General features: G+C 41.6%; 2 protein-coding genes across 6 annotated transcripts in view; one reads left to right on the top strand and one right to left on the bottom strand.

Moving 5' to 3' along the window:
- The window catches only part of LOC131701639 (stAR-related lipid transfer protein 13-like), a 55,862-nt gene extending 38,402 nt beyond the window's left edge, over positions 1–17,460 (top strand). For all 5 annotated transcript variants that reach the window (XM_059000677.1, XM_059000679.1, XM_059000678.1 and 2 more), the window contains 13 exons: positions 2,822–2,893; positions 4,759–4,840; positions 6,515–6,578; positions 6,822–8,134; positions 8,488–8,661; positions 8,766–8,925; positions 9,683–9,881; positions 10,190–10,400; positions 11,483–11,597; positions 12,049–12,270; positions 12,903–13,120; positions 13,498–13,674; positions 13,904–17,460. In XM_059000677.1, coding sequence (XP_058856660.1) covers positions 2,822–2,893; positions 4,759–4,840; positions 6,515–6,578; positions 6,822–8,134; positions 8,488–8,661; positions 8,766–8,925; positions 9,683–9,881; positions 10,190–10,400; positions 11,483–11,597; positions 12,049–12,270; positions 12,903–13,120; positions 13,498–13,674; positions 13,904–14,021 — 3,125 coding nt within the window. In that variant the 3' untranslated portion in view covers positions 14,022–17,460. The remainder of the gene's footprint in view (positions 1–2,821; positions 2,894–4,758; positions 4,841–6,514; positions 6,579–6,821; positions 8,135–8,487; positions 8,662–8,765; positions 8,926–9,682; positions 9,882–10,189; positions 10,401–11,482; positions 11,598–12,048; positions 12,271–12,902; positions 13,121–13,497; positions 13,675–13,903) is intronic.
- Positions 17,461–20,274: 2,814 nt separating this feature from the next.
- LOC131701747 (relaxin receptor 2-like) overlaps positions 20,275–23,815 on the bottom strand; it is a 31,318-nt gene continuing 27,777 nt past the window's right edge. Inside the window, exons 17-18 of the mRNA XM_059001518.1 lie at positions 22,174–22,389; positions 20,275–21,689 (exon numbers count right to left, since the gene is read on the bottom strand). Coding sequence (XP_058857501.1) covers positions 21,499–21,689; positions 22,174–22,389 — 407 coding nt within the window. The 3' untranslated portion in view covers positions 20,275–21,498. The remainder of the gene's footprint in view (positions 21,690–22,173; positions 22,390–23,815) is intronic.

A 23,815-nucleotide genomic window follows, 5' to 3' on the forward strand; every position in this document is an offset into this window, starting at 1 on the left:
TGTATTCCTTGGCAGTCACAGCACTCGCTTCCAGTCAGAGTCTCCCACTGAGCCATCAGCATGGCTCCATTGAAATGGTTGAAAGAGGAAAAGGAGAGGACAGTCTGTCGTTCCTCTTCCTGATTCATTGGAAACACAGCCCACTACGCCAGCGCTCGGAGAGCTGACCTTGTGTCAGTGTGACTTTAATTGGGCAAACCCAACCGCTGTCCTCTGCTGAGCCTTTTTGTCCGCCCTATCTTTAAAACATACAGTCAATTCCAAGGTGTCAGATCACATGTATTATCTGTCTCCCTGCTTCATGCTTAATGCATTTTAAACAGGGAGGGTATCCATGTTACAGGTCAGCACGGACAGTGTTGTGTTTTTTTTTTACCTACTTTGAAAAGTCTTGATTGTGGAAATTATGCCTTTTGCTTTAGAAGAATTTACATACTGTGCCGTGTCTATGTATTTAAAGCAATGGGGCGAGTCTCCACCCACCTGCGTCCATATCCTCTTGTCTGTCTGTGTCGAACCTGGATGCAGGTGGATGGATTGTATTGAAGCTCCGCCCTGGAGCCAGGCTGTCGCCGAGTCAGGCAAAAAGGAAAAGAGAGCCGCACGAAATGGAAGCACCACTTCCTCTGGAAATGTCATTCCTCATGGTGTCACTTTGCTGAAATATACGTGTCAGGCACAGGACAGAAATAGAGAGCACACGGGCTTCCAGACAGTTTTGCTGATAACCTCAGAGAAGCGGGAGAAACCTGCTGTATGGGATAGATTGGCGTTCAGGTTTGACAATCCAACAACAAAAATAGAAGCAGTAACTGATCGCAGCTTGCTGCGGAAAGAAAATATATTCTATTTGAATTCTTTCTGGCCTTGAACAATGTGTGACTGTTAATGCGGCACCAAAGAAAACTGGACTGAGGGATCACATCTAAAAATAACAGCTTCCTGTGATGGTGATGGTGTTGATTTCCTTGTGGCAGTGTGCAGTTTGTTGGTTGCAGGCTTGTGGATTTCAGATTGCTTTTTGCTGCAGGTATGGAAACTCTTTCTCTTTTACTTCATGTTTTTTATTCATTTCAGTTCAGTCCGGCTTGATTCAATGTATATACTTGAAACCTGAATGAAAAAGAATGGGATTTCAGGGTGGGTCCTGATACCATGGGTCCTGGTATGAGGTCAGTTATACAGTATAAGGTACCCTGATAAAAGGGTAGCATCTGGTACGACTCTTAGTCTTAGATCATAATAAAAAATGAACAGATGACAGACAAACTTCGTCCAGAGAGAATAGTATTACTGCAGATTTTTTTTTTTTTTTTTATATATTCACAAGCCTTGCCGAGCAGCTGATTTTGTTGCAGCCTCCTGGGCACATGAATAGGTCTGGACGGTTGTACTCATGAGCTTTCTAATGCACTGTGCTTTCCAGTTTTTATAATATATATCTCCCCAGCATTCATCCTTACATGTTTTATTCAATAATGGGTCTGGCGAGGATTAATTTACTGCTTTCCTGAATTGTTCATTTAACTGACTTTTCACGCAACCTCCCTGTACGCTGGACTTGCGTGTCAGCTGAGCTGGCTTGGGACCTAGGCAGTGAAAGGCTGTGCATGCCATTGCAAGTCTGCTGCCCACTGCTTTTGAAGCACACATTGTAGAGATAAGCTTGGGAACGCAGGTTAATCACCAGCGGATTCATCCTGTGTCAGCGCTTAGAGATTTGGAGATTTAAGGAATTTTAAAAGTTTTAAGAAATGGCAAAGACGTAGTCTATTAAAAGGTCAAGAAATGATGCTAACTTGCCAGCTGCTTGTATTGCAATAATGGGATAAACATTATTTGAATTGTAAGCTGAAGCAGCATATCAAGCCACAGAAGTGTTACATTTAAGTATATAAAAAGAAAATGTACAATAATACAGGCTCCTCAAATGACAGCATTACAAATGACAGCTTCATATCTGAAGTAGGTGCAGCAGACCATGTCATTCAAACCCATTTAAATACAGTACATGCATTCCTTGCAGTACAATATGTGTTGACGTGAACATTGACATTTTATTTTTCCACCCCAGCACTGCTGTATTCTAGCAAGCACCCCACTGGCTCTCTGGATAGAGATCTAGTACACCGCTGTGGGGTTGAATTGGGTGAACTGGGTGAAATGTCAGTTGTGTGCTGTTCCTGATTTCCTTTTCATAATGTATGGATTTTCATGAGGGTCTGTTCTTGGTATTGTTCTACTGTCTTTTGTTCAGTAAGATATGGCTTTCTAAACACAACTGTCTCTGATGGCGAGAGCTGCTGGCAGAGATGGGACTTTCTCCTGCAAGCCTCGCTGTGTTATAAACTAGTTAAGCTGCTTTTAACCTAAAGGGTCGATAACAGCCCATTCATTTCTGCTGTAAAGCAGGCTGCTGTCTGGCAGATGCGCAACCGTCCATGAGCAAATTTGATTTGGGGCATGTGTGGAGTAGAGCCTGTTTGCTATCCAGCTGTATCTGGAGTGCAGCCAGTTTTCTTATCCGTCTGTTTTTCCAGAGCCCTTCATGTAATCGTTTGGTTTCAGATAAATGATGGGTATTCTCCAGATCTTTTTCTGGGAATTGTTAGCCTGCAATTACCATGCCCTTGTATACAGTTTGCTATCAGAAATCATGAAATCAAGATAAATGGTTCTCGTATGCCAAAAGCATGTCTAAAGTCCTAATAATAATAATAATAATAATAATAATGATAATAATAATAATAATGAAAGAAATGTAAAAAAAAAAAAATCGTGCTCCTGTATGAAAATTATTATTATTTTTGTTTTCTTCCAGAACTTGAGGCTACGGAAGCTTGTGATTGGCTTCAGGCAGCTGGATTTCCGCAATATGCACAGCTTTATGAAGGTAAATATGGACCGTGCACATGTGCAGTACTGCAGTCTATCTGCTGCTGTGCAATGTATAGCTTGAGGTTAATTTCATTTCACAGTTTGCACATTTACCAAAATAATTCCCTTCGACAGTCACTGTCGTGGAAGGCTGATTTTCAATGTCCTTTACTCCAAAGAGTATTGCTGCTTCTTTTTGTAATCAGAAGATATTTAATGCAAGCCAGTTTCAGTAAGTTAGGTTATAACTTTTGAAAAAAAAATAGAGTAACTGACACTTTTGAATAACAAAACTGACGCAATAGAGGCCCCATGCAGGCAACTGCTGAATAAATTTACATAGGCCAAGGTAGTAATACCTGGATTAGTGAGGCAACACATTAATCAAAGCCTCTGGCATAAGTGTAATCAACCAAGCCATTTACATTTTCAACAGGCACCACATTAAACTGCTGCTGCCATTAAATAAAAAGGCTTCTCTTCAAACCTCAGTTAAGATTTAATTACAGGAAGAAAAACTAAATCTGCCAGATATGCTCATTTGGCTCCTCGCCAATGAACTTTATGTGATTAGCCAAATACTGTACTTTACATAAAGTAATATGCATAATTATAATAGATGCAGATTCGGCTTTAAATGCCTCCTTTTCAAATAATATAAACATTTAGATTGATTTTGCTGCACCCCCACACACTTTCCTTCCTCCTGTTCCCAATATATTTGTTCCTTGGTTTGAAAATGTGTTCTTTTAAAGAGCAGCAGGAATGCGTTTCTGGATTTCGATGCTCCATTTAGGTTCTGGCTTCCAGAACAAGAATGCAATTCCAATGTGAGCTTGTGAACTTGCAGCTGTCGCTGTGCAAACCGCTGTGGCTCGTGGGCTGCTCTCTGCAGAGTGGTACCTTTCCCCTGCTTACTGTCCTATTCAACATGTGGCAGCTTGTCAAAAATCACAAATTTCAACTCTGAATGGCCTTGGGAGGAGGGAGAATAGGGAAACAATAGCTGGAAATGATGCATTGTAAGGATGTTGTGGGACACATGTTTTTCCACATATATATATATATATCATGATTTTTTTTTTCAAGCGCACAGAAAAATTGATTGAAAATAGCACAGCAGCACAGTAATGTGTCTTCGTGTTGCTTGTGCCAGACAGAGGCCCTCTTTCTTTGGACCCTTGGTCACTGCTATAACAGTTCAAATTCTCCTAAAATCATTGTTTGACACAATCTACTGTATGTGATTCTGAAACCTGAGCAAACTGTTTCTTGCAATTTCAGAATGTGTCTTGAATGAATTTGCACGCAAGTCTGGATTTTAATTAGATGACTCAAGACAGTTGCTGGCTGAGACTGAAATGCACTTAATAAAACACACAGACACAATGATTTGCATTCTCTAGACGTAAGAGAATCTAAGCAGCTTGTGACTATAAATGTCCAGTTTGTGGTCGGTTTGTGCTGAGGCACTTCAAGACATTAAAATAACAGACGTGAGAAATGAGAAACTCACTGGCCTCATCAGCTCCAACCCCACGTCATGAAACTTTCTGCAGTTCCCGGTAGATATTGTTACAAATGAATCCTGTAAGAAAGGTTATGTGCATGTTCAGTAGAGTTATTTGTATCCCTTTTTAGAATAATTTCATGCAAAACGTACACTGCTGTAAATTTCTAAACTCTAATTATGAATTATGAAACGTAATAATATTGCGTTTCTTGCATACAGTTAGCAGTTTGGCAAGGGAGGCCTGTGAAAATGCATTGGTTCAGCACATAGCAGAAGTTAGGAGATCCTTTTAATTTCCCCTGACCTGTTTGCAAACAAAAGTAGGAAGTGTGTGAGTTCCGAGGCTGTAGCTGTGGTTTGTTTTGCAGACTCTCTGTTTCCCATCGACATCGCCTCTGTGAAAAAGGACCATGATTTTCTGGACCGGGACTCGCTGAAATCCCTTTGCAGGTAACTAGAATCTTCTACATTGAGCAATATGAAGGACACACTACAAACAAGCTTCCAGTGTCCAGATCTTTTTTACATGGTTTAAAAAAACAAGGGTGCAGTGTGAAATACCATAACTCTTACCTTCCCCTAGATTCGAGTCAAAATACGACCCCTGCAGTACAGCGGCTTTTAAAAAACACCTAACAACAACAAACTGTGGTAAAGATCATTGATTTTGCTTAGTGTGTTTTATGCGTTAGCAGGAATAAGGAGTTGCATATTTGCACATCGTTTACATAGTTTTTATTTATATAGTACTTGTTTTGAAAGCTGCTGTAAGTATAGCAGTGCTATAACATTCATTTTGGGGCTTGGTTGTAATTATTGCAAAGCATCACAGTGCTGGGATTTGAACAGTCCTCCTCTCATCCAGCGAGCCAGGACCGGCAGGCAGGGATTTCCGTCTTTCTTTCACCGCTGTTGCTCTTTGTGTTGCGTTTCTGCCTCCTCGGTAGCACCATTCATTGCATTGAGTGACCTATCAATTGCTTCTGCAGGTTTTTATTCCAAGCATATTCCTTGCAATGTGACTGTAAACAGACCTGTTATCATGTAAGCAAATAATACAGTGTGGTATAGCTCCCTGTGGAGTGGCTGTGAAATATTTGCTTTAAAAGGTGTTAGATGTTGCCCTTGCATACCTTTTGCGGGAGGCGGGGGGTGGGGGGGAGAGACACACTGTACTTTACACGTAAAGGTATGTATGCAAGCTTAGGCTAAAATCAGTTTGAAGTCAAGACTGGTAGGAAAAGATGCAGAGTGCGTTTTTGTGTGCTGGTGTTATTTGAATGAGAACCAAGCTTTAATTGAGGTGGAGTATTGCATGTTCGGCAGGTCATTTTGCCCGTGTTTGTAACAGTGTGGGTGTGCAATGTATCAGTTTAATGTCAGTGTGAACTTTGAGACAGATTTGAGCCAGACTGGATGTTCTTTGTGGGGTGGGGAGGGACCCTGGATTAAGATACTGACCTTTTACCAAGAGCAAACTACAGGTAGCAGCGTTGAAAAGTTACCTGATGAAGCACATTGATAAATCGCTATTGAGAAATACTATAGGTGGGTCTGAGTATTGCACAAACATGCTTGGGGTTCAGTTGAAATTTCCATTGAGCTTCCTAATACAGATTGTGTTTGTCTGGAATCACACAGGCTGAAGTGTTGGCAGTGAACAGATGTCTGTACATTTTTCCATTCTTGCTGCAGAGATACCCGTCCTGTTTTGTTCTGCAGTGTGTGTGGGAACCTCTTGAGTTTCCACTCATCACTGTCAGCGTGCTGACAGTCGGAAAGGGTCTCCATTCCCTGTCAAGCCATTCTCTTTCCTTGAAATGCAAAGAACAAAACTCCTTGAAATGTGACCTTTATATATAGACAGAAAAGATCTTGCAATAGGCCTGGCTCATTAAACAACACAGAGCACCTAGTATAATCAGGAATGCACAACACAATATAGGCCTAGGTTTCCTGCAAATAAAATAAGATTTATTTGCAATTCCAGGTTTCAAGACTAAGGGGAAGTATTTTCTTATTGACAGACGCTTGCTGACAATTAATCACTATTCCTCTGGGATTGACTACAGTTCTGTATTAGATTTTCTAAACAATTAATGACATTTGCTCTTTTCCTATTAGGAGACTGACAATTCTGAACAAGTGTGCCTCTATGAAGCTGGAAGTCCATTTCCAGCGCAAACAGGTTGGTGTTCTTTGTGATGTGATGTTTTTAGGCCTCCTTGCACAAGACTTTAGGCAAAGAGTCCCCCCGCGAGTCAGTGGCTCAGCTGGGAAATGCATCTCTTCTGATTATCAAAGCTCAGCAGTAAAAAGTAGGCAATACTGTATCCATGCATGAATCTGTAATGAATTATTTTTGGCATATATGTCTGTTACTGTACTGAGGCTTTAGATTAATATGTTGCCATTTCTTTGTGCCGTTTAGAGCGAAGACTCGGAAGAGGAGGACCTGTGTGCCATCAGTGACCGCTGGGCCTTCCAGCGGGACAGTAAGCGATGGTCCAGACTGGGGTCCTTCCCTCCTCCCAGCTCTCACAGCCCTGAGGTCCTCCACTCTGACATGAAAGCCTCAGCCAGCCGGGAGAGCGTCCTCAGCGACTTCAGCGACCTGGAGGGTGTGTCTGTTCTCAGCAGCAGCAGCAGCAGCGCGGGGAGCTCTGGAGGAACCTCGAGGAGTCAGCTCACCATGGCAGAACCCTACTCCAGCTTCTCCTCCCGTCACTTGGACATCCCTGCTGTGTCCAGCCGCAGTCTCACAGAGAACCGCTCCTCCAAAGACCTGCTGACTCTCAAGGAGATGCCAAAGAAGCACAGATCTCAAAGCTTCCTGAGGAAAATCGGATCTTTCAGAAGAAAGGATAAGGACAGAGAAGCAGCCAGAGCAAAAGACTCCAACACCCAAGGCTGTGACCTCCAGGAAGGGCCACTACAGTCTTCGATGAGCTGCACAACCAACGAGAGCCTTCCAGGCTTGAAACAGAACATACCTGAAAGCTCTCAATTTAAAAGAAGGACGAAGACCATCTGTAGAGCTACCGCCGGCCAGCCTGCTTCTGAAGGCAGTGGGAAACAGAAACAGAAAACCAAAAGTGGAGGGATTTACTTAGAGGATTATGAGATGAGCTTAAAGGTTCCCAACTGGACACAACAGCTTCACAGGCCACTGGATCTGCAGAAGGACTGTGTTGTTTACCTCCCCAGTGACCACAAGCCAGGTACCTTCCCCAAGTCCCTCTCCATTGAGAGTTTATGTCCCGCAGCCAATGAAAATCTTGGGAACTGGAGATCGGGCAACATGTCATTAGAGATCTCGATGTGCAGCAGCAGTGAATCGCAAGGCTTTGGCAGGTTTCGTCCACGCAGGAACTCGTGCAGCTCCATGGGAAGCATCTATGACAACGTACCTGAAGCGTACGGCAGCTCAGAGGACCTTTTCAATTTAGGAGCGGGAGGCATCTGCGACCTGGACGATATCCTGCAGCATGTTCACGGGCTCCAGCACACGATCGATCTCTGGTCCAAAAGAGTTTGTCCCGAGCTGGATGACTTGGAGTCTGAACTGCCCATTGACCCCATCTTCCCATCCAGTGTCCATTTCGAAGAGCAGTCCATGTCGGACGTGGGAACCGCAGCTAGTGACTTTGACAGTACAGGGAATTCTTTAAATGAAGCAGAAGAGATGGAAATGAGGGAACGGAGGGATTCGGGAGTGGGGGCCTCGTTGACCAGGCCTAGTAGGTGAGAACTTTCAGAATAAATAAACTGATCTTTCATCTGTGGATATTAGATTGTTGCTTCAGTAACAACCTTGTATAATGGCTGGTGTCTTGTAACAGGTGGGTATAGCAAATCGCTGTCAGTGTAACAAATACTAGGACAATAAACTGCAATCTGACAACAATCGTTCCACTTTACCTTATAGAAATTGTATTTGCAGTTCACAATTCCACCATCTCAATATTCATACACAAGATAACGCTATGCTTTAAAAGCAAGATGTAAAAGTAAAGTTAACCCTCATAAGAATCAAAGGGAATGTGCAGTTGTCTCTGTTTTTAAATGGTTTCTCATGCTGTGCATTGCTGCTTCAGGAAGCTGAGGTGGCACAGTTTCCAGAACTCGCATCGTCCCAGCCTGACCTCTGCATCTCTGGAGATCAACCGCCAGTCAGCCGCTCAGCTCAACCTGCTGCAGAAATTCTCACTGCTGCGACTCACTGCCATCATGGAGAAGTACTCTGTGCCCAATAAGCAGGGCTGGAGCTGGTTAGTAGCATCCTTCCTCTCACAGTACCATCCTGCGCATGCCTGGGCCGCTTTCCATTTGTTAATCTGATCTGGTTTAATCTCTGAATTCTCCTGCTTTACAGGACGGTGCCAAAGTTCATGAAGAGAAGTAAAGTTCCTGACTACCGGGACAAGAAAGTGTTTGGGGTTCCCCCGATCATCAACGTGCAGCGGAGCGGGCAGCCCCTGCCTCAGAGCATCCAGCAAGCCATGCGATACATCCGCAGCCAGTGCCTGGACCAGGTAGGTCCAGCCGGGACTACTTCATTTAACACTGCTGGTTGAGGGCCGCTAGCAGTGTTCCCATTACGAGCTATGTCCTGTACCACAGGGCAAACAGGACATTTGGTCAGTTTGCTTCTGCATGTCGACACTTACCAAAAGTAGCCTGATGTTTAATTAAGCTGTGTGCCACCATACTCTCAGTCCCCCCCAAGCATACATTCCCCAGATGTCACTTTAACTTAATTAGGAATCTCTGCTGGGAACAGCTATAAAGTTACTACTTTGTGAAAGCCAAATTCTTTGGAAGAAAATCAATAAAAAAAAATACTTTTTGCCTAGTGCCTTATCATTATCAGGTAGTGTTCTTTTGTGCTTTTGTGCTGTGCAATAGAAGGGCAGGGCACCCGCTTTCACTACCCATACATTCTATATTTTAACACTAAATGATGTTATCTGGGATAGCAAACAAACACACAGAATGGGTTTTCTTTTTGGTTCAGAGATATAAAGATAAAAATCCTTTCGAAAGAAACTTTCAACTGCTCTGTGTTGTAACATGCAGATGTTCGTTAACTGTATTGTATTTTATATGAATGTCACAATATACTTGAGGTTACTGTGTTATACCAACTAAATGTAGGTTTAAAGTATTGACCATGAGATAGTGGTCCAGCAATGAAAGGTGTATTTCAGTTCCTGCTGTTGAGCCAGTCTCAGTGGGTTACCAGTTCAGGTTGCTCACACAGTATTGAGCCTCTCCTGTCCTGCTGTCCAGGTTGGTATCTTCCGGAAGTCAGGTGTGAAGTCTCGGATCCAGATGCTGAGGAAGATGAACGAGACCTCGCCTGACCACGTGAGTTACGAGGGGCAGTCTGCCTATGACGTGGCGGACATGCTGAAGCAGTATTTCAGGGACCTTCCAGAGCCTGTGTTCACCAGCAAGCTGACTGACACCTTTCTCCAGATCTATCAGTGTGAGTACGAGAGAGAGGGGCACGTTTAAATAAACGCTTGGTCATATGCACAGAATAATTATAACACACTATCCTATGGTCTCTGTAGTAGTAGTAGTATCAGCAGCAGGCATTGCCTTTCATGTGCACCATTCAAGAACAGAGACCTGGAATTGAACTGCTTCCTTATATAAGATTCTATGATGTGGTGGGCGGAGATATTCTTATCAGACCCTGTTGACATTCGCTCACCCCCTGGTCCCCCTTTCTGTGCTTACCGCCGGCCAAGCAGCACCGTATGCAAATCTTCGGTTCCCTCTGCCTCTCAGGTGTCCCGAAGGAGCAGCGTTTGCAGGCTGTGCAGGCGGCCGTCATCCTCCTGCCAGACGAGAACCGGGAGGTGCTGCAGACCCTGCTGTACTTCCTGAGCGACATCGCCTCCGCCCAGGACAACCAGATGACCCCTGGGAACCTGGCCGTGTGCCTGGCCCCCTCCATCTTCCACCTCAACGTGTCCAAGAAAGAAAGCACCTCCCCCAGGTAAGGACCCCTGCACCAGAGGTGAATTGGGTTTAAATGAAGAATGACTTATTTTTATAAGACTCTTGATGTTATTATGTGAATGAATGCTGTCTCAGACCGGGGTTTTTGATCTGAAGTGCTTAGTATTAATTAGAAACCTACACGGACCGCCATATCTCTCGGCCTACGAGAATCGTTCTTTCCATTCTTTGTCATTTTATCTTCTGCTTGTGAGGCTATAAAACGAAATGGGACCATTGTATTTCGGCTGCTCCGTTCATGACACGAATCCCATTGTAAGAGGTATTAGGGATTGCTGAAGGAAGGATAAAATAAAAAGAAAACTTAAGGGACCTGAATGAAGTCAGAATCACATATTTCTCTTGGTAGGAAGTTCCATAGGCTGGATTTTAGGAATTGAAAACACTGCTTCAATTTGAATGTATCTGTATTAAAACTGGACTGTTAACGAGGACTGTGCAGAGCTGCTTATCCTGTACTCTCCTCTGGTACCATGCATGCATGCGTGTGTGCGTGCGTGCGTGTGTGCGTGTATGTGCGTGCGTGCGTGCGTATACACTTATTTTCTCTGGGGAGCAGCACTAGAGTGTACCCGGGGTGGGTAGGATATACAGTTATGGTGTTATTGCTGAAAGCCCTTGCTTTCAGTTGAAGGTTTGTAACTCCACTGCTGCTGGGGTCAATGGTCGTGTTATCTTGTTAAGCAGACTCCTGTCCTTTAGGAGGAAAAAGCTGCAATGTTCTTTCTCACACCATAATCTCAGTTAAGCATCGAACAGAGGGGAATAATCGGCGTGTCTGTATTCCCTCTGTCTTTCACACTGTATGAAGTCTATAACTTAACAAGTAAACCTTGTGATCAAGCCTTGTGAAGGGCCTTCTGCCATTTTAGAGTGCTGTATTTAGTTCAAAATAATACCTTCCCACCCAGTGTTTTAAAAGAGTGAAGTCTGATAGATACCTAGAAGACACTCTATGTGTTGTGATATGTTTGTTCTGAATGCCTGTATTGTAGACTGTGAGTGTGTGTGTGTGTGTGGGAGACTTGATCACTAAAGTCTGATGTCTTATTCTATCAGATTGATACACAGGAGGGGGGCTGCTGGGAAGCCTGATCAGAAGGACCTGAATGAGAACATGGCAGCCACCCAGGGACTCACTCACATGATCATCGAGTGCAAAAAGCTGTTCCAGGTAAAACAGCCTCTTTGACCGTGTCTCAGTCCTCCTATAGACATCACTTATTAACCATTGATTTAGTTGTTTCTTGTGCAGACCGTTAGACATTTTAAGTGTGTTAATTTGCCCTACTTGTAACTTTTTTGTGATACCCAGTTACCTCTTTTCCTTTCCTGAAACTTTACAATCTGTATTCTGTGATTTAAAAAAAAAAAAAAAAAAAAACCTTCCACTGCAGGTGGTGTAGAACGAAACCTTTTCACTGCCACATTGTTTTTAACCTCCGGACCACATCTATGGTTTGGCTTTTTTTTTGCAATTTCAGTTAATTTCATTGTTACGAATTGTTTGCTCTGATGTGACACACTCCCCTTACATCATACTACCGGGGGATTCATTGGTAGTTTTCTCTTTGTCTTTAAAGCAGACTCACTGTGTGCATTTGTGTTTGGTTTCTCTTGCATAGATCCCCCATGACATGATGTTGCAGTCCCGAAACTCCTATGTAGCTGCAGACGCCCACCCACTTCCCCTGGAAGGGCTCAGCAGGAGTCTGCTAGGTGAGCCCAGGGATTATCGAGCCTTCCTGGAGGACAGTGTCCAGGGTCTGTTACGAGAATCGATGGAGAAGTTTAAAGGCTGGATTACCACACCAGGACCTGAGAGCACCGAATTATCATACAAAAAGGTTTGTGGATATGAACTGCTCTGCTGAGTGTGTGTTTTTTTTTTTTTTTTTTTTTTTCTACCTATCAGAATACTGTAAAGCTTTTATCTGACACATTTAATTTAATTGAATTTAAATTAATTGAATTAACTATGGTCCCGCAGGCACTTTCAAGAAGGAATTTGTAACTAATGATTTTAACTGTCGTCTCCTAGCTTCGCATCATTGTTTTTGATGTAGTGCCACGGTAAACCTTGGCTGTTTGCTGCCTCCAGTACCACGCTAAAATGGGCTTTTGACAGCGAGTTATCCTGTTTCCAGCGATTCAGACTTGACAGACAAGTCTATTGTGCTGCTAAATCCACCTGCAAAAGGATGGTTTGGGGATTAGTGCAACAGTGATCATATGTGTTTTGTACTATAGGTTTCAACGATCTTTCCAGGCTACTGGATTATCTGCATGATGACTTTGCAGTTGTGACCTTGTCTGACCTGTGATAAGTCTCTAAAGACAACCCAAAAGGACCTTCAATTGTTGCTTTAGGTTGTGAACGAAATAACTAATCCTGTGAATGTTTGTGGCTTTGGTAAAGGTTATTCTTAAGACATTCATAAGAAGTGAAGTGCCTCACCTGCGTTGCTCACCTTCACAGGCTGGGGACGGGCACCCCATTCGTCTGTGGAAGGTCTCCACAGAAATCGAGGCTCCACCACTCACAGTGCTGCACAGAGTGCTGAGAGAGCGCCACCTGTGGGATGACGATTTACTGCACGGCAGGGTGATTGAGGCCCTGGACAAGAACACTGAAATCTATCACTACGTCACAGACAGCATGGCACCTCATCCGAGAAGGGATTTCATCGTGTTAAGGTGGAGTACTGCACATGGCTGCAATTAATCATAATAAATCATAAAAAATCTGTTGAATTTATATTAAACACTGGAGTAGCTGGTTATGGGTCTGTATATACCCAATAGTAAATACCACAGTGCTGGTCTACAATATCCCCTTTGGTCACACATGTTGAATTACATTTTTAGAAATGTTAAAACAGTTTGTGTGAACTCTATGGAGTTCGGGAAGTAGCCCTGCCATATATGCATTATAGAATAGATACATAGAGGTTTAGGGTTAAGATGGTACAATTGTGTGCACTGTGACTGAAGGAGATATATAACCTGTGTCATGTCCTGCAACCTCTCCTGTGCTCTGCTGCGTTCTGACTGTTTTTTTTTATCTGGTTCAGAAAGTGGCACAGTGATCTTCCGAAGGGGGTGTGTGTGCTCGTGTGCGCCTCGGTGGAACACGACAAGGTGCAGCTGGAAGGCGGCGTGCGCGCGCTGCTCCTGAGCTCCAGGTACCTCATCGAACCCTGTGGGATGGGCCGCTCCAGACTGACGCACGTCTGCCGTGCCGACCTCAGGTGAGCAGAAAACAAATATAAGACCTGTGCTTCCGCTTGCGTGATGTCACATTTTGAGTATCTAAAGTTGTTTGCTAGCTTCAGAATTATTTTTGATGACACATTTCTGCTACAACAAATTGAGTACTCCTAGATGTTCTTTTTATTCATCCCTCCCTATTGTATCGACTGCCTTGTGGTTGCTTACCTAGCCTCATATGTAATTTACATTGTTTTGTTCTGTTTTCAGGGGCCGCTCTCCTGAATGGTATAACAAGGTGTTTGGACATCTCTGCGCAGTGGAGGTTGCTAGGATACGAGACTCTTTCCCTGTGTTAACAGCGCGGGGGCCTGAAACCAAGCTGTAGAGCGTCTCCAGGATTCCTGCTTCTGACGATCAGTAAAGGTCTACACAGCCCGGATCACCTTCACAATACACAGGGACTCATTTAAGTTCTGTCTGACAGAGGAAATGCAGCCAGTGTATAATAGAAAAATGCATGGCTGAAGGCTAGTTGGAGGCATGATCCAATTTGCTGAGTTTTTTAAATTGTGTTTCATGAAAGGAAAAGAGTTACCTGGGTATCGGAGAAAAGTCACAAGTGAGGCAAATTAACACGCTTGAAATGTCTAGCGGCCTGCACAAAAACAAAATAGATGGTTAATAACTGATGTCTGTACAGGACCGTGACACAGTCAAAGAGGTCAGGCATTACAGCAGCAAGACAAACATGAGATGGTTTTGTGTTGGGGCCTTGGGACGCAGAATGGGTTTGGATGTGGTTTGGGATTTCCATTTTTAAATAAGCTGTAGTATTCTTTTTGTGACGTAAGCAATGCAGAGTAACAGCTGCATCATGTGATGAGAGCAGTGGGGATAAAGCGAAGTCCCAGGACTACAGGAAGGGCAGTAGAACACGCACAGTGCGTTGCAAGGAAATTCTATACCATGTCTGTGTCAGCACACATTAGGCAACCAGTGCTGCACCATTGTTGGATGGCAATCAGAAAAAGAACAGGGGTATTGAAAGAAATACTGAACAGGGAGGGAAATGTGTTTTAGATGAGGATCCATTTTCAGGGAACGCTTGTGGATATCACTCAAGGTATTTCACAAAAGGCCTATAAGATGGGTAATTTGAAAAAGGAAAAAAAAAATGGCAACATTTATCTAATGGAATGTTTTTTTTTTTCTTTTTGCTGCTATGCCTGCTTGTCGGATTATCACCAGGCATTAAACACGTGTACATACATTTACTCGTACCAAATTGAATAATGTTGTTTGTTTTTTGCAGGCTAGTTTTCTAAACTCAGGAGGGGTTATTAACTTGCTGCAATGCACATTGTAACTCATTGCCGCATGGCTGCGGAAACTAATGAGGCTAATCCCCTTTTTCATATATGACTGCACTGTACAAACGTGAAACATTGTTTAGATTTCTTAATTGTAAATAAGATGCTATACTATTTTGTTAAAGCACCTTTTTGTTGAACTAAACACCAGTAGGAGTGCTTTAATCAGTAATGTTTAATGGGACTGCCATCATTTTGGCAAAAAGAAGATAGAATATTGTCCATTGTTATTGATGTGTCACATTACCTAGTGGACTAGGCAGGGAGTCAAATTGACCCTTTTTTAACGCTGTTCGTTTTCAGGCATGTGTTTGTGTACACATGTCTGCATAATGAACTATTTAGTACAGGTTTAGCCAGTGCTGTTGCACATTTCACAGTCATAGCAAAGGTCAATCTCAGAATGAGCCTCTGAAAATAATTCTGTTCTGCTTGTGCACCATACGCTTACATGCAGGTCATTAATAATAGTAGTAATAATAATAATAATAATAATGAAAGGGACACATGAGAGGGAAAGGGTTTTCTGACTGCACAATGTACCAGGGAGGTTAGATTTTATTTTATTATCACAAAAAAATGCATTAATTGCATTTCATCTTCACTAGACCATAATACAATGTATGTGTAGTTTTAATATATTTATATATGTTGGTCATTTTGTTAAACTGCCTTGAAATTGATTTGTTCAAAGGCCCTGGTTGACGGCATGACTGACTGTAAAATGGAAACATATTGTTATTTAAAAAAAAATGTTGGGGGCTGCAGATTTAAAGTTACAGTAACTTGGCCATTTATCATATCACTGAGAACACCACTATCCACGACAAATTAAAGGAAAGCACCATTACACAACAGAGTATTGTATTTCATTTTTTTTGCATTTACTATAGCTGCAAGGTCTTTTACTAAAGTATCAGCTTAACACATGGTAACATTAATATTACTGTGGATACCGGGAATTAAAAAAAACAAAAAAAAAAACATTTATGTTCGTCACCATGGTTTCTTGATGATGATGATGATTATTATTATTATTATTATTATTATTATTATTATTATTATTATTATTATTATTATTATTATTATTGTTGTTGTTTTAAGTGTTACTGTAGCTTTAATGGCTGCTGCTTTTCTTTTTTCTTTTTTTTTTAAATTAGGAATTGACTTGTTCTTTTGACAGAGGTTATCCGAGGCAGCCCTTCTAAGGAACAAAAACGAATGTGATCTCTCATGTCATCTTTTAAAGCTGTCTTTCCTCCCAGTGGGTAGCAGGTGTTCTGTGCTGTTACTCAATGTAATTCCAATACCTTTGGGCTATTTATTTCATGCCAGGTAATATTGACATGAAATCGCTAAAACTCTCCCACCATGTGCCGGTCTGGTTCAAGATGGAATACTGTTAGTGTAAATAAAATAATTATAATTAAAAAAAATGCCTTGATGCGCTTTGAGTATTCCATATAAGATGTATGTGCATATTTACGTTACTGCTGTAGAACCCTCCTGCCGTAATTTGCAAACAGTGCAGTTTTATTTGTTTTAGTGTGTTGGGCATTATGTGTAATATGTAACACTGCTATCTTATGATTCTTGTAAAATATCTGCATAATGTGAAACTGTACCATACAGTAGAAGCTGAAACCTGGTTGGGAAGGGGTTCAGAATTCATTTTAATTTTAAAGCAGAGAGATGTTAGCTAGAAACGCCAAAATTGTCAGTCTTTGTAAGGTTATTGCACCATACTCAATTTAATTTTTTTTAACACTGGAAAAGGAAAACTTCTTGTCTTGGTCTTATAGAATGCCCGTTTTTTTTCCCTCCCTATCTTATGTTGACGACAAAGTCAGATTTCAACGTTTTTGAGAAGAAAACGCAAGGATGTTTCTGCTCTGCATTATGGTGTGTGTGTGTGTGTGTGTGTAAAGTTACATTGTTATATTTCAGGGCTTGATACCTTGAATTTTTTTTTTTTAATGGGATAACTCTAATGGCTCTAATTTCTGTGCTCTACCTTGTACGGCAGCTAATGTTTCCAAATTTTCATTTTAGAAAGTTTATGAAGAAAATCCAAAAAGGGACCTACAACAGTGGTTTCAATGTGTTTTTAAACGTGTGTGAATCTTTAAAACAACAGTGCCTGTGACTGACAAGTATTACATTCCCTGTATAAAACTAATACATGTATTCATGTCTAATAGCTCTTTGTAACCTTTTTTTTGCTACTGTTTATCAAACAGATAATATATGATTTTGTATTCTATAATTACATAAAACTGCCAATAATAGGCTAGCCATGACACAGGTTATTTTTATTTTAAATAATAAATATTTAAGTATTTTATTTATGTTTCAGACATTTCACTTTTTGAACGAGCTTTCCTGCTACCTGTATATATTCTGTGGCCTTGAATGTACGCAGCTTAACAATAAACCTAATGTTTACAAAAGGGATACTCCTTGCATTGCCTCGTCCATTATACATGCAGGTATTTAGCACTATTGTTCACATTAAAAGATGAGGAAAGACGTCTTTTGTATCAGAGTGTATCAGTGTCTCTATGTGAAGATTTATGCAATGGTTACCAGACTTTTCAATTCCATTCTGTTGCATTTGCGTCAAGCATATTGGAAACAAGCAAACAAAAAAAAAAAAAAACAGGTCTGCCTAGAAAACATTTTATTAAATGTAACATTTTATTGAAAATATCTTCATTGTGTTTGCTTTTGCTGTGCTGTGAACAGTTTTAATAACCTTTTTTTTTAACATTTAATACAATAATGACACACACTGATAAGTTCCTTTTGTTAAAAATAAAATAGCCAAACGGGTGCCATATGTTGTACAGTATTTGTGTGCTAAAAACAATTAAAAGAAAGAAACAAAATTAATGTAAATGACATAAAGCTGTAGCATCCGTCCATAACGGTATGTGCCATGTATACAACCACAATCCACAATGTATGGTATATATTGCCCAGAGTATGGCTGTGGAATGTAGTTGATTAGTTATTTTTAAAATACAGTAGAGAACACTGGCGTCTGCAGTAGCATTGTTTGTATAATTGTCATCTGTACAGACATTGTGCAAAACAATGACATTTATGCAAAACAATGACATTTTCGGCATTCAGCAGCATATATACAATCCTGTATCTGGAATTTCAATTCCTCAGCATCGACCCTGTGGTATTCAGCCCCTGCCTGTACTACTCCCCACTGTCGTTTAGTTTTAGCAAACCCCTCCTACACCTTGTCACCGGGTACATTTCTGCTTACAGTCTGCATCGGTATGTCACAGGGCAGGATACCGTGCACTGTAAGCAAATACTCCCTGATTGCTACTGTACCCATAGTACAAATCATTGTCCGGTTTGTTAACTGATGGATTACAACACAAATAAGATACTTCTGTCGCTTCTGGCTGAAATTACAAATACAAGATTCCTTCTGTTACAAGAGTAAACTGGCATTCTCCATGGTTGACTGTGGTGTGTGTATATATATGTATTGTAAAGGTGGATAGTTTTATCATTACATGTAGCTTTACATTGAATATATAGATTTTGGTATGGTTTAGCATGTTGATTGTATGTTTGCACTGTGTGATGATGTGGTTCTGTGTATAAGACGTGAGGGAGCCCAGCTCTGTCAGTAGTGCTTTGAAGCCCTGACACCTGGGTTCGACTCATCCCAGGCAAAAAGAAGTTCCTCACAATGTGAAAGTGTATTTATTCCTGAAGCCCCAGGACCTCCTATATATACAGTGCCTTGCGAAAGTATTCGGCCCCCTTGAACTTTGCGACCTTTTGCCACATTTCAGGCTTCAAACATAAAGATATGAAACTGTAATTTTTTGTGAAGAATCAACAACAAGTGGGACACAATCATGAAGTGGAACGAAATTTATTGGATATTTCAAACTTTTTTAACAAATAAAAAACTGAAAAATTGGGCGTGCAAAATTATTCAGCCCCCTTAAGTTAATACTTTGTAGCGCCACCTTTTGCTGCGATTACAGCTGTAAGTCGCTTGGGGTATGTCTCTATCAGTTTTGCACATCGAGAGACTGAAATTTTTGCCCATTCCTCCTTGCAAAACAGCTCGAGCTCAGTGAGGTTGGATGGAGAGCATTTGTGAACAGCAGTTTTCAGTTCTTTCCACAGATTCTCGATTGGATTCAGGTCTGGACTTTGACTTGGCCATTCTAACACCTGGATATGTTTATTTGTGAACCATTCCATTGTAGATTTTGCTTTATGTTTTGGATCATTGTCTTGTTGGAAGACAAATCTCCGTCCCAGTCTCAGGTCTTTTGCAGACTCCATCAGGTTTACTTCCAGAATGGTCCTGTATTTGGCTCCATCCATCTTCCCATCAATTTTAACCATCTTCCCTGTCCCTGCTGAAGAAAAGCAGGCCCAAACCATGATGCTGCCACCACCATGATTGACAGTGGGGATGGTGTGTTCAGGGTGATGAGCTGTGTTGCTTTTACGCCAAACATAACGTTTTGCATTGTTGCCAAAAAGTTCGATTTTGGTTTCATCTGACCAGAGCACCTTCTTCCACATGTTTGGTGTGTCTCCCAGGTGGCTTGTGGCAAACTGTAAACGACACTTTTTATGGATATCTTTAAGAAATGGCTTTCTTCTTGCCACTCTTCCATAAAGGCCAGATTTGTGCAGTATACGACTGATTGTTGTCCTATGGACAGAGTCTCCCACCTCAGCTGTAGATCTCTGCAGTTCATCCAGAGTGATCATGGGCCTCTTGGCTGCATCTCTGATCAGTCTTCTCCTTGTATGAGCTGAAAGTTTAGAGGGACGGCCAGGTCTTGGTAGATTTGCAGTGGTCTGATACTCCTTCCATTTCAATATTATCGCTTGCACAGTGCTCCTTGGGATGTTTAAAGCTTGGGAAATCTTTTTGTATCCAAATCCGGCTTTAAACTTCTCCACAACAGTATCTCGGACCTGCCTGGTGTGTTCCTTGTTCTTCATGATGCTCTCTGCGCTTTAAACGGACCTCTGAGACTATCACAGTGCAGGTGCATTTATACGGAGACTTGATTACACACAGGTGGATTCTATTTATCATCATTAGTCATTTAGGTCAACATTGGATCATTCAGAGATCCTCACTGAACTTCTGGAGAGAGTTTGCTGCACTGAAAGTAAAGGGGCTGAATAATTTTGCACGCCCAATTTTTCAGTTTTTTATTTGTTAAAAAAGTTTGAAATATCCAATAAATTTCGTTCCACTTCATGATTGTGTCCCACTTGTTGTTGATTCTTCACAAAAAATTACAGTTTCATATCTTTATGTTTGAAGCCTGAAATGTGGCAAAAGGTCGCAAAGTTCAAGGGGGCCGAATACTTTCGCAAGGCACTGTACATCAAGATGCCACTTCTCGTGGGGAGCCTGTCCACAGATCTATAAAACTCAAGGTGTCTCTTACTTGCCTTGGCATTGCTATGTTGTCCTAACCATTCACAATCATGTGGAAGGACAGCACGCAGTAGTTCTTGTTTGAATCGCTTTTTGATGAGGTAGAGGTTTGTAAGACAGAAGCTAGACGACACAGCAGGGTTCGTTTGTGAAGAGAAGCAAATGTTTCCTGCCGATCTCTCGTGTTTGAAATAGAGGAACCAAAATTGCAGTTCATTGCCAACCCGGTCATTCTGTGTTGTTTTTTCTCACCGGTTTTTCTGAAATGGCACACTTTGGAATCTCAGCTGATGACTTTAAATTTATGTTTATCATGTGTTGCAGTTCCCTTTGATTGCCACTAGGAGGTAGCATTTGAACAGCTCCAACTTGGCTAGGCAGTGACGAGAGTAACTGAGAAGTTGAGTTCTCCCTATTAAAAACACACTGCCATAGATTTCGAAAATGATGTGCAAATACTCCCTCTTGCCCTTCTGTCTACCTTTTCATTTCATTTGTAATTAATCTACTGTAAATAAAGAATCTAGTTTACAAACCCCAAAGAGGCAGTGAAAAAGCAAAGAAAATGTATTCATATTACAGATACCGGAAGAGTGTTGTGTTCACAATATAGAAACACAAGTGCAGTGAAAGAGTGGTGGTGTTTTTGTTTTGTTTTTTTTTTGCCACAAGAATCAGGAATATAAATGTATTTCTACAATTTGTGATTGTGAATTGAGAGGCCATGGAGGGGAGTAACTCATGAACACAGAGAACAACTCTATTTAAATGCTGTAGCAATTAAAAGCCTGGCTGGCTTTACAGCCACGTCCCAATTCTGGTTCCACGCAAATAAGCAACGCAAAATCTTGGAATGAGTTCAAGGTGCTCCAGCAGTGTGCTGTACACTGTCAACACTGTTGAAAATAAGCTGACGACAATGGCAGCGATCTAGAATCGGTGGAGGCAAAAGGCCAAACTCAATTCAGTTACGTCTTGGGATCCCCGGTGAGTTTACAGGAGCGGTGTGTAGCCCCGCCCCGATGCTGTGAGACGCGTCACTACGTTGCTGTGTTTATGGTTGACATGGCAATGCTTTGCCGATGATCTTTGACTCCCAGCTGCTGCCATTTCATCTGCAGGCAGTGCTTGAGTCTCTCCTGAAAGGAAGTGGTTGTGATGCTGTACAGGATAGGGTTCAGCGCACTGTTGATTGGCAGGATGAAGATCACCACCCAGGAGGTTATGGTACCTGGTCAAAAAATAGAGGCAGGATTCATATTGCACTGTGCACGACAAGCAGAAATCCAGGGTAAGAATCCATGGTACACTTTTATCAACACTTACAGAATGGCATTATTTACAATATTTTATTTAACACTATAGCTGTCATTAGTTTAACTTATAGGCAAAATTCAAGACGAGAAATAGGGCACTGCTTGTAAAGTTGATAGGTAGCAGCAAGTTTCTTTTTTTCTTGTTTGTAAAGGAACTGCTGATATTAGTCATGTTAAATACACAGTAGGAGATGTCAAATACTGCTTTGCTGAACGAGTGGGGCTGCTAGCTTTAAAATGTGTCCCATTGTGCATTTTGACCCTGTAGAAATACATACGTTATACAGATTTCATGCAAGATAATTGGTCTTGTATTTTGTTAAGTGACCTCCCCTTAATTCCATTGTCTAATGAGAGTTGCAGGCTAAACCAGCACAGTGAATTAAACAGCACACCTACCTGGTATTTCCACCTGCAACAGCGAGAGGATTTTGAGCAGAAATATAGGAATCCAGCAGAGGGCGTCGGTGAACACGATGAAGAAGAAGCGCTTGGCGATGGCCACCTCTCGGTGGAAGACGCTCCGCTCGGCCGTCTGGGCTCCAGTTTTCCGAATTGAATAAAACATGCTGGTGTAGGAGAAGACTATGGTGATGAAGGCAAACAGGTTCAAGCCTGAAAAACGGAAAGGCCTGGGTTAACTCTGCTGAGAGAGGCACGCCAGTCTTCTTTTAATGCTAGCATCACTTTATGGGCATCATTGACCTGGAGGATCACACATACCTTCCGTATTCAACGGCAACAAAAAACAAGTGCAGGGTTTTTATTTTTTTATAAACCTTGAGCCCATATCACCTTTAAGACTTGTTGTAAGGACACACGCCACACACAGAAAAGCAAAAGGAATTTGCTTGTTTGTTTTTTTTTACACTTTGAGCTTAGTAGCACTCTGCGAGGAGCCAGAGTAGAGACCCAACTAATGCAGAGGTCTAACACACTGTTACTGAAACTACCCATTGCTCCCAATGACTATTATGGGATAGAAGTGGACAGAATGCTGCCCCTGCCCCCTGCCCTTTCGTCTAAGATTTTCTCACAAAGGTCACATCAGAGTAAAATGCTGTAGAAGAATTTTCAATATTCCCATCAGCACTTTTGTTTTCTCAAATTTGTTTCTTAAGAAGATTTCCAAGAGAGTGGTCTCTGGTGTCTGCCCCCCATGTTTAAAACCTGGGAGGCTACTACAGGCTCTTTGTGTCGTAGCCACAAGTCTGTCTAACAAGCTCCTTTTGAGGATCTTTTTACTTTGTACCGTTGAGGTTTGTGTTTGTGTGGCAATTCTCTACGACCTTGGGTGGATTGAAAGGCAGAGAGAATGACTCAAAAATTAACGGGGTTGTACCTGATCTGATTAATCTTTGGGATGTCAATGTGCACAGAGAACAACAGCATGTGTATTTAAGGTAGAGAGACTGCAATTTAAATTGAATTGATGTTTGCAGTTCTCCTATCTATAAAACAAATGGGGCCAAACTTCCCTTTAAAAAAAAACAAAAAAAAAAACAGCAACATTTCAGAAGATTTTCAAATCTTCAGAATGTCTTTATACATTAAGCCTTCTGGGGATTTCAAAATTCTGGATTCTAAACAACAACAACAAAAAAAAACACATAGGGATTATTTATTTCTTTAAAAATAGAGCATTTGTTGTCATTTACTTGGTAAAAGATGACAGTGACCCATTATGGAGCAGCAATCTTTATGTGCACAAAATACATGCATAAAATGTCACAGAACACTTGAAAACCATGCAATAAATATGAAGGTAGTGTTTCCTTCCAGGCTTTATCCCCGAGTCACTGTAAATCCATACTTTCAGGGAGAGATAAAAGCAGTAAAGCTCATTGTTACTGCATTTCATTAAACTATTGGTTGATAAAGCTGCGCTATTCTGACCCTGTGTCCCAGAGTCAATCAAGAAGAGATAACGGCCAAATCCATAGACAGAGGGAGCTTTAGCTTGCAATAAACGAGCAGCACCAGTTTAAACAGATAGGTTTGTTTCCTTTATTACTGCAACCATTCCCTACGATGCGAAAGG

The sequence above is a fragment of the Acipenser ruthenus genome, chromosome 26 (genome assembly GCF_902713425.1).
Source record: "Acipenser ruthenus chromosome 26, fAciRut3.2 maternal haplotype, whole genome shotgun sequence".
In the NCBI taxonomy this organism is placed as follows: domain Eukaryota; kingdom Metazoa; phylum Chordata; class Actinopteri; order Acipenseriformes; family Acipenseridae; genus Acipenser; species Acipenser ruthenus.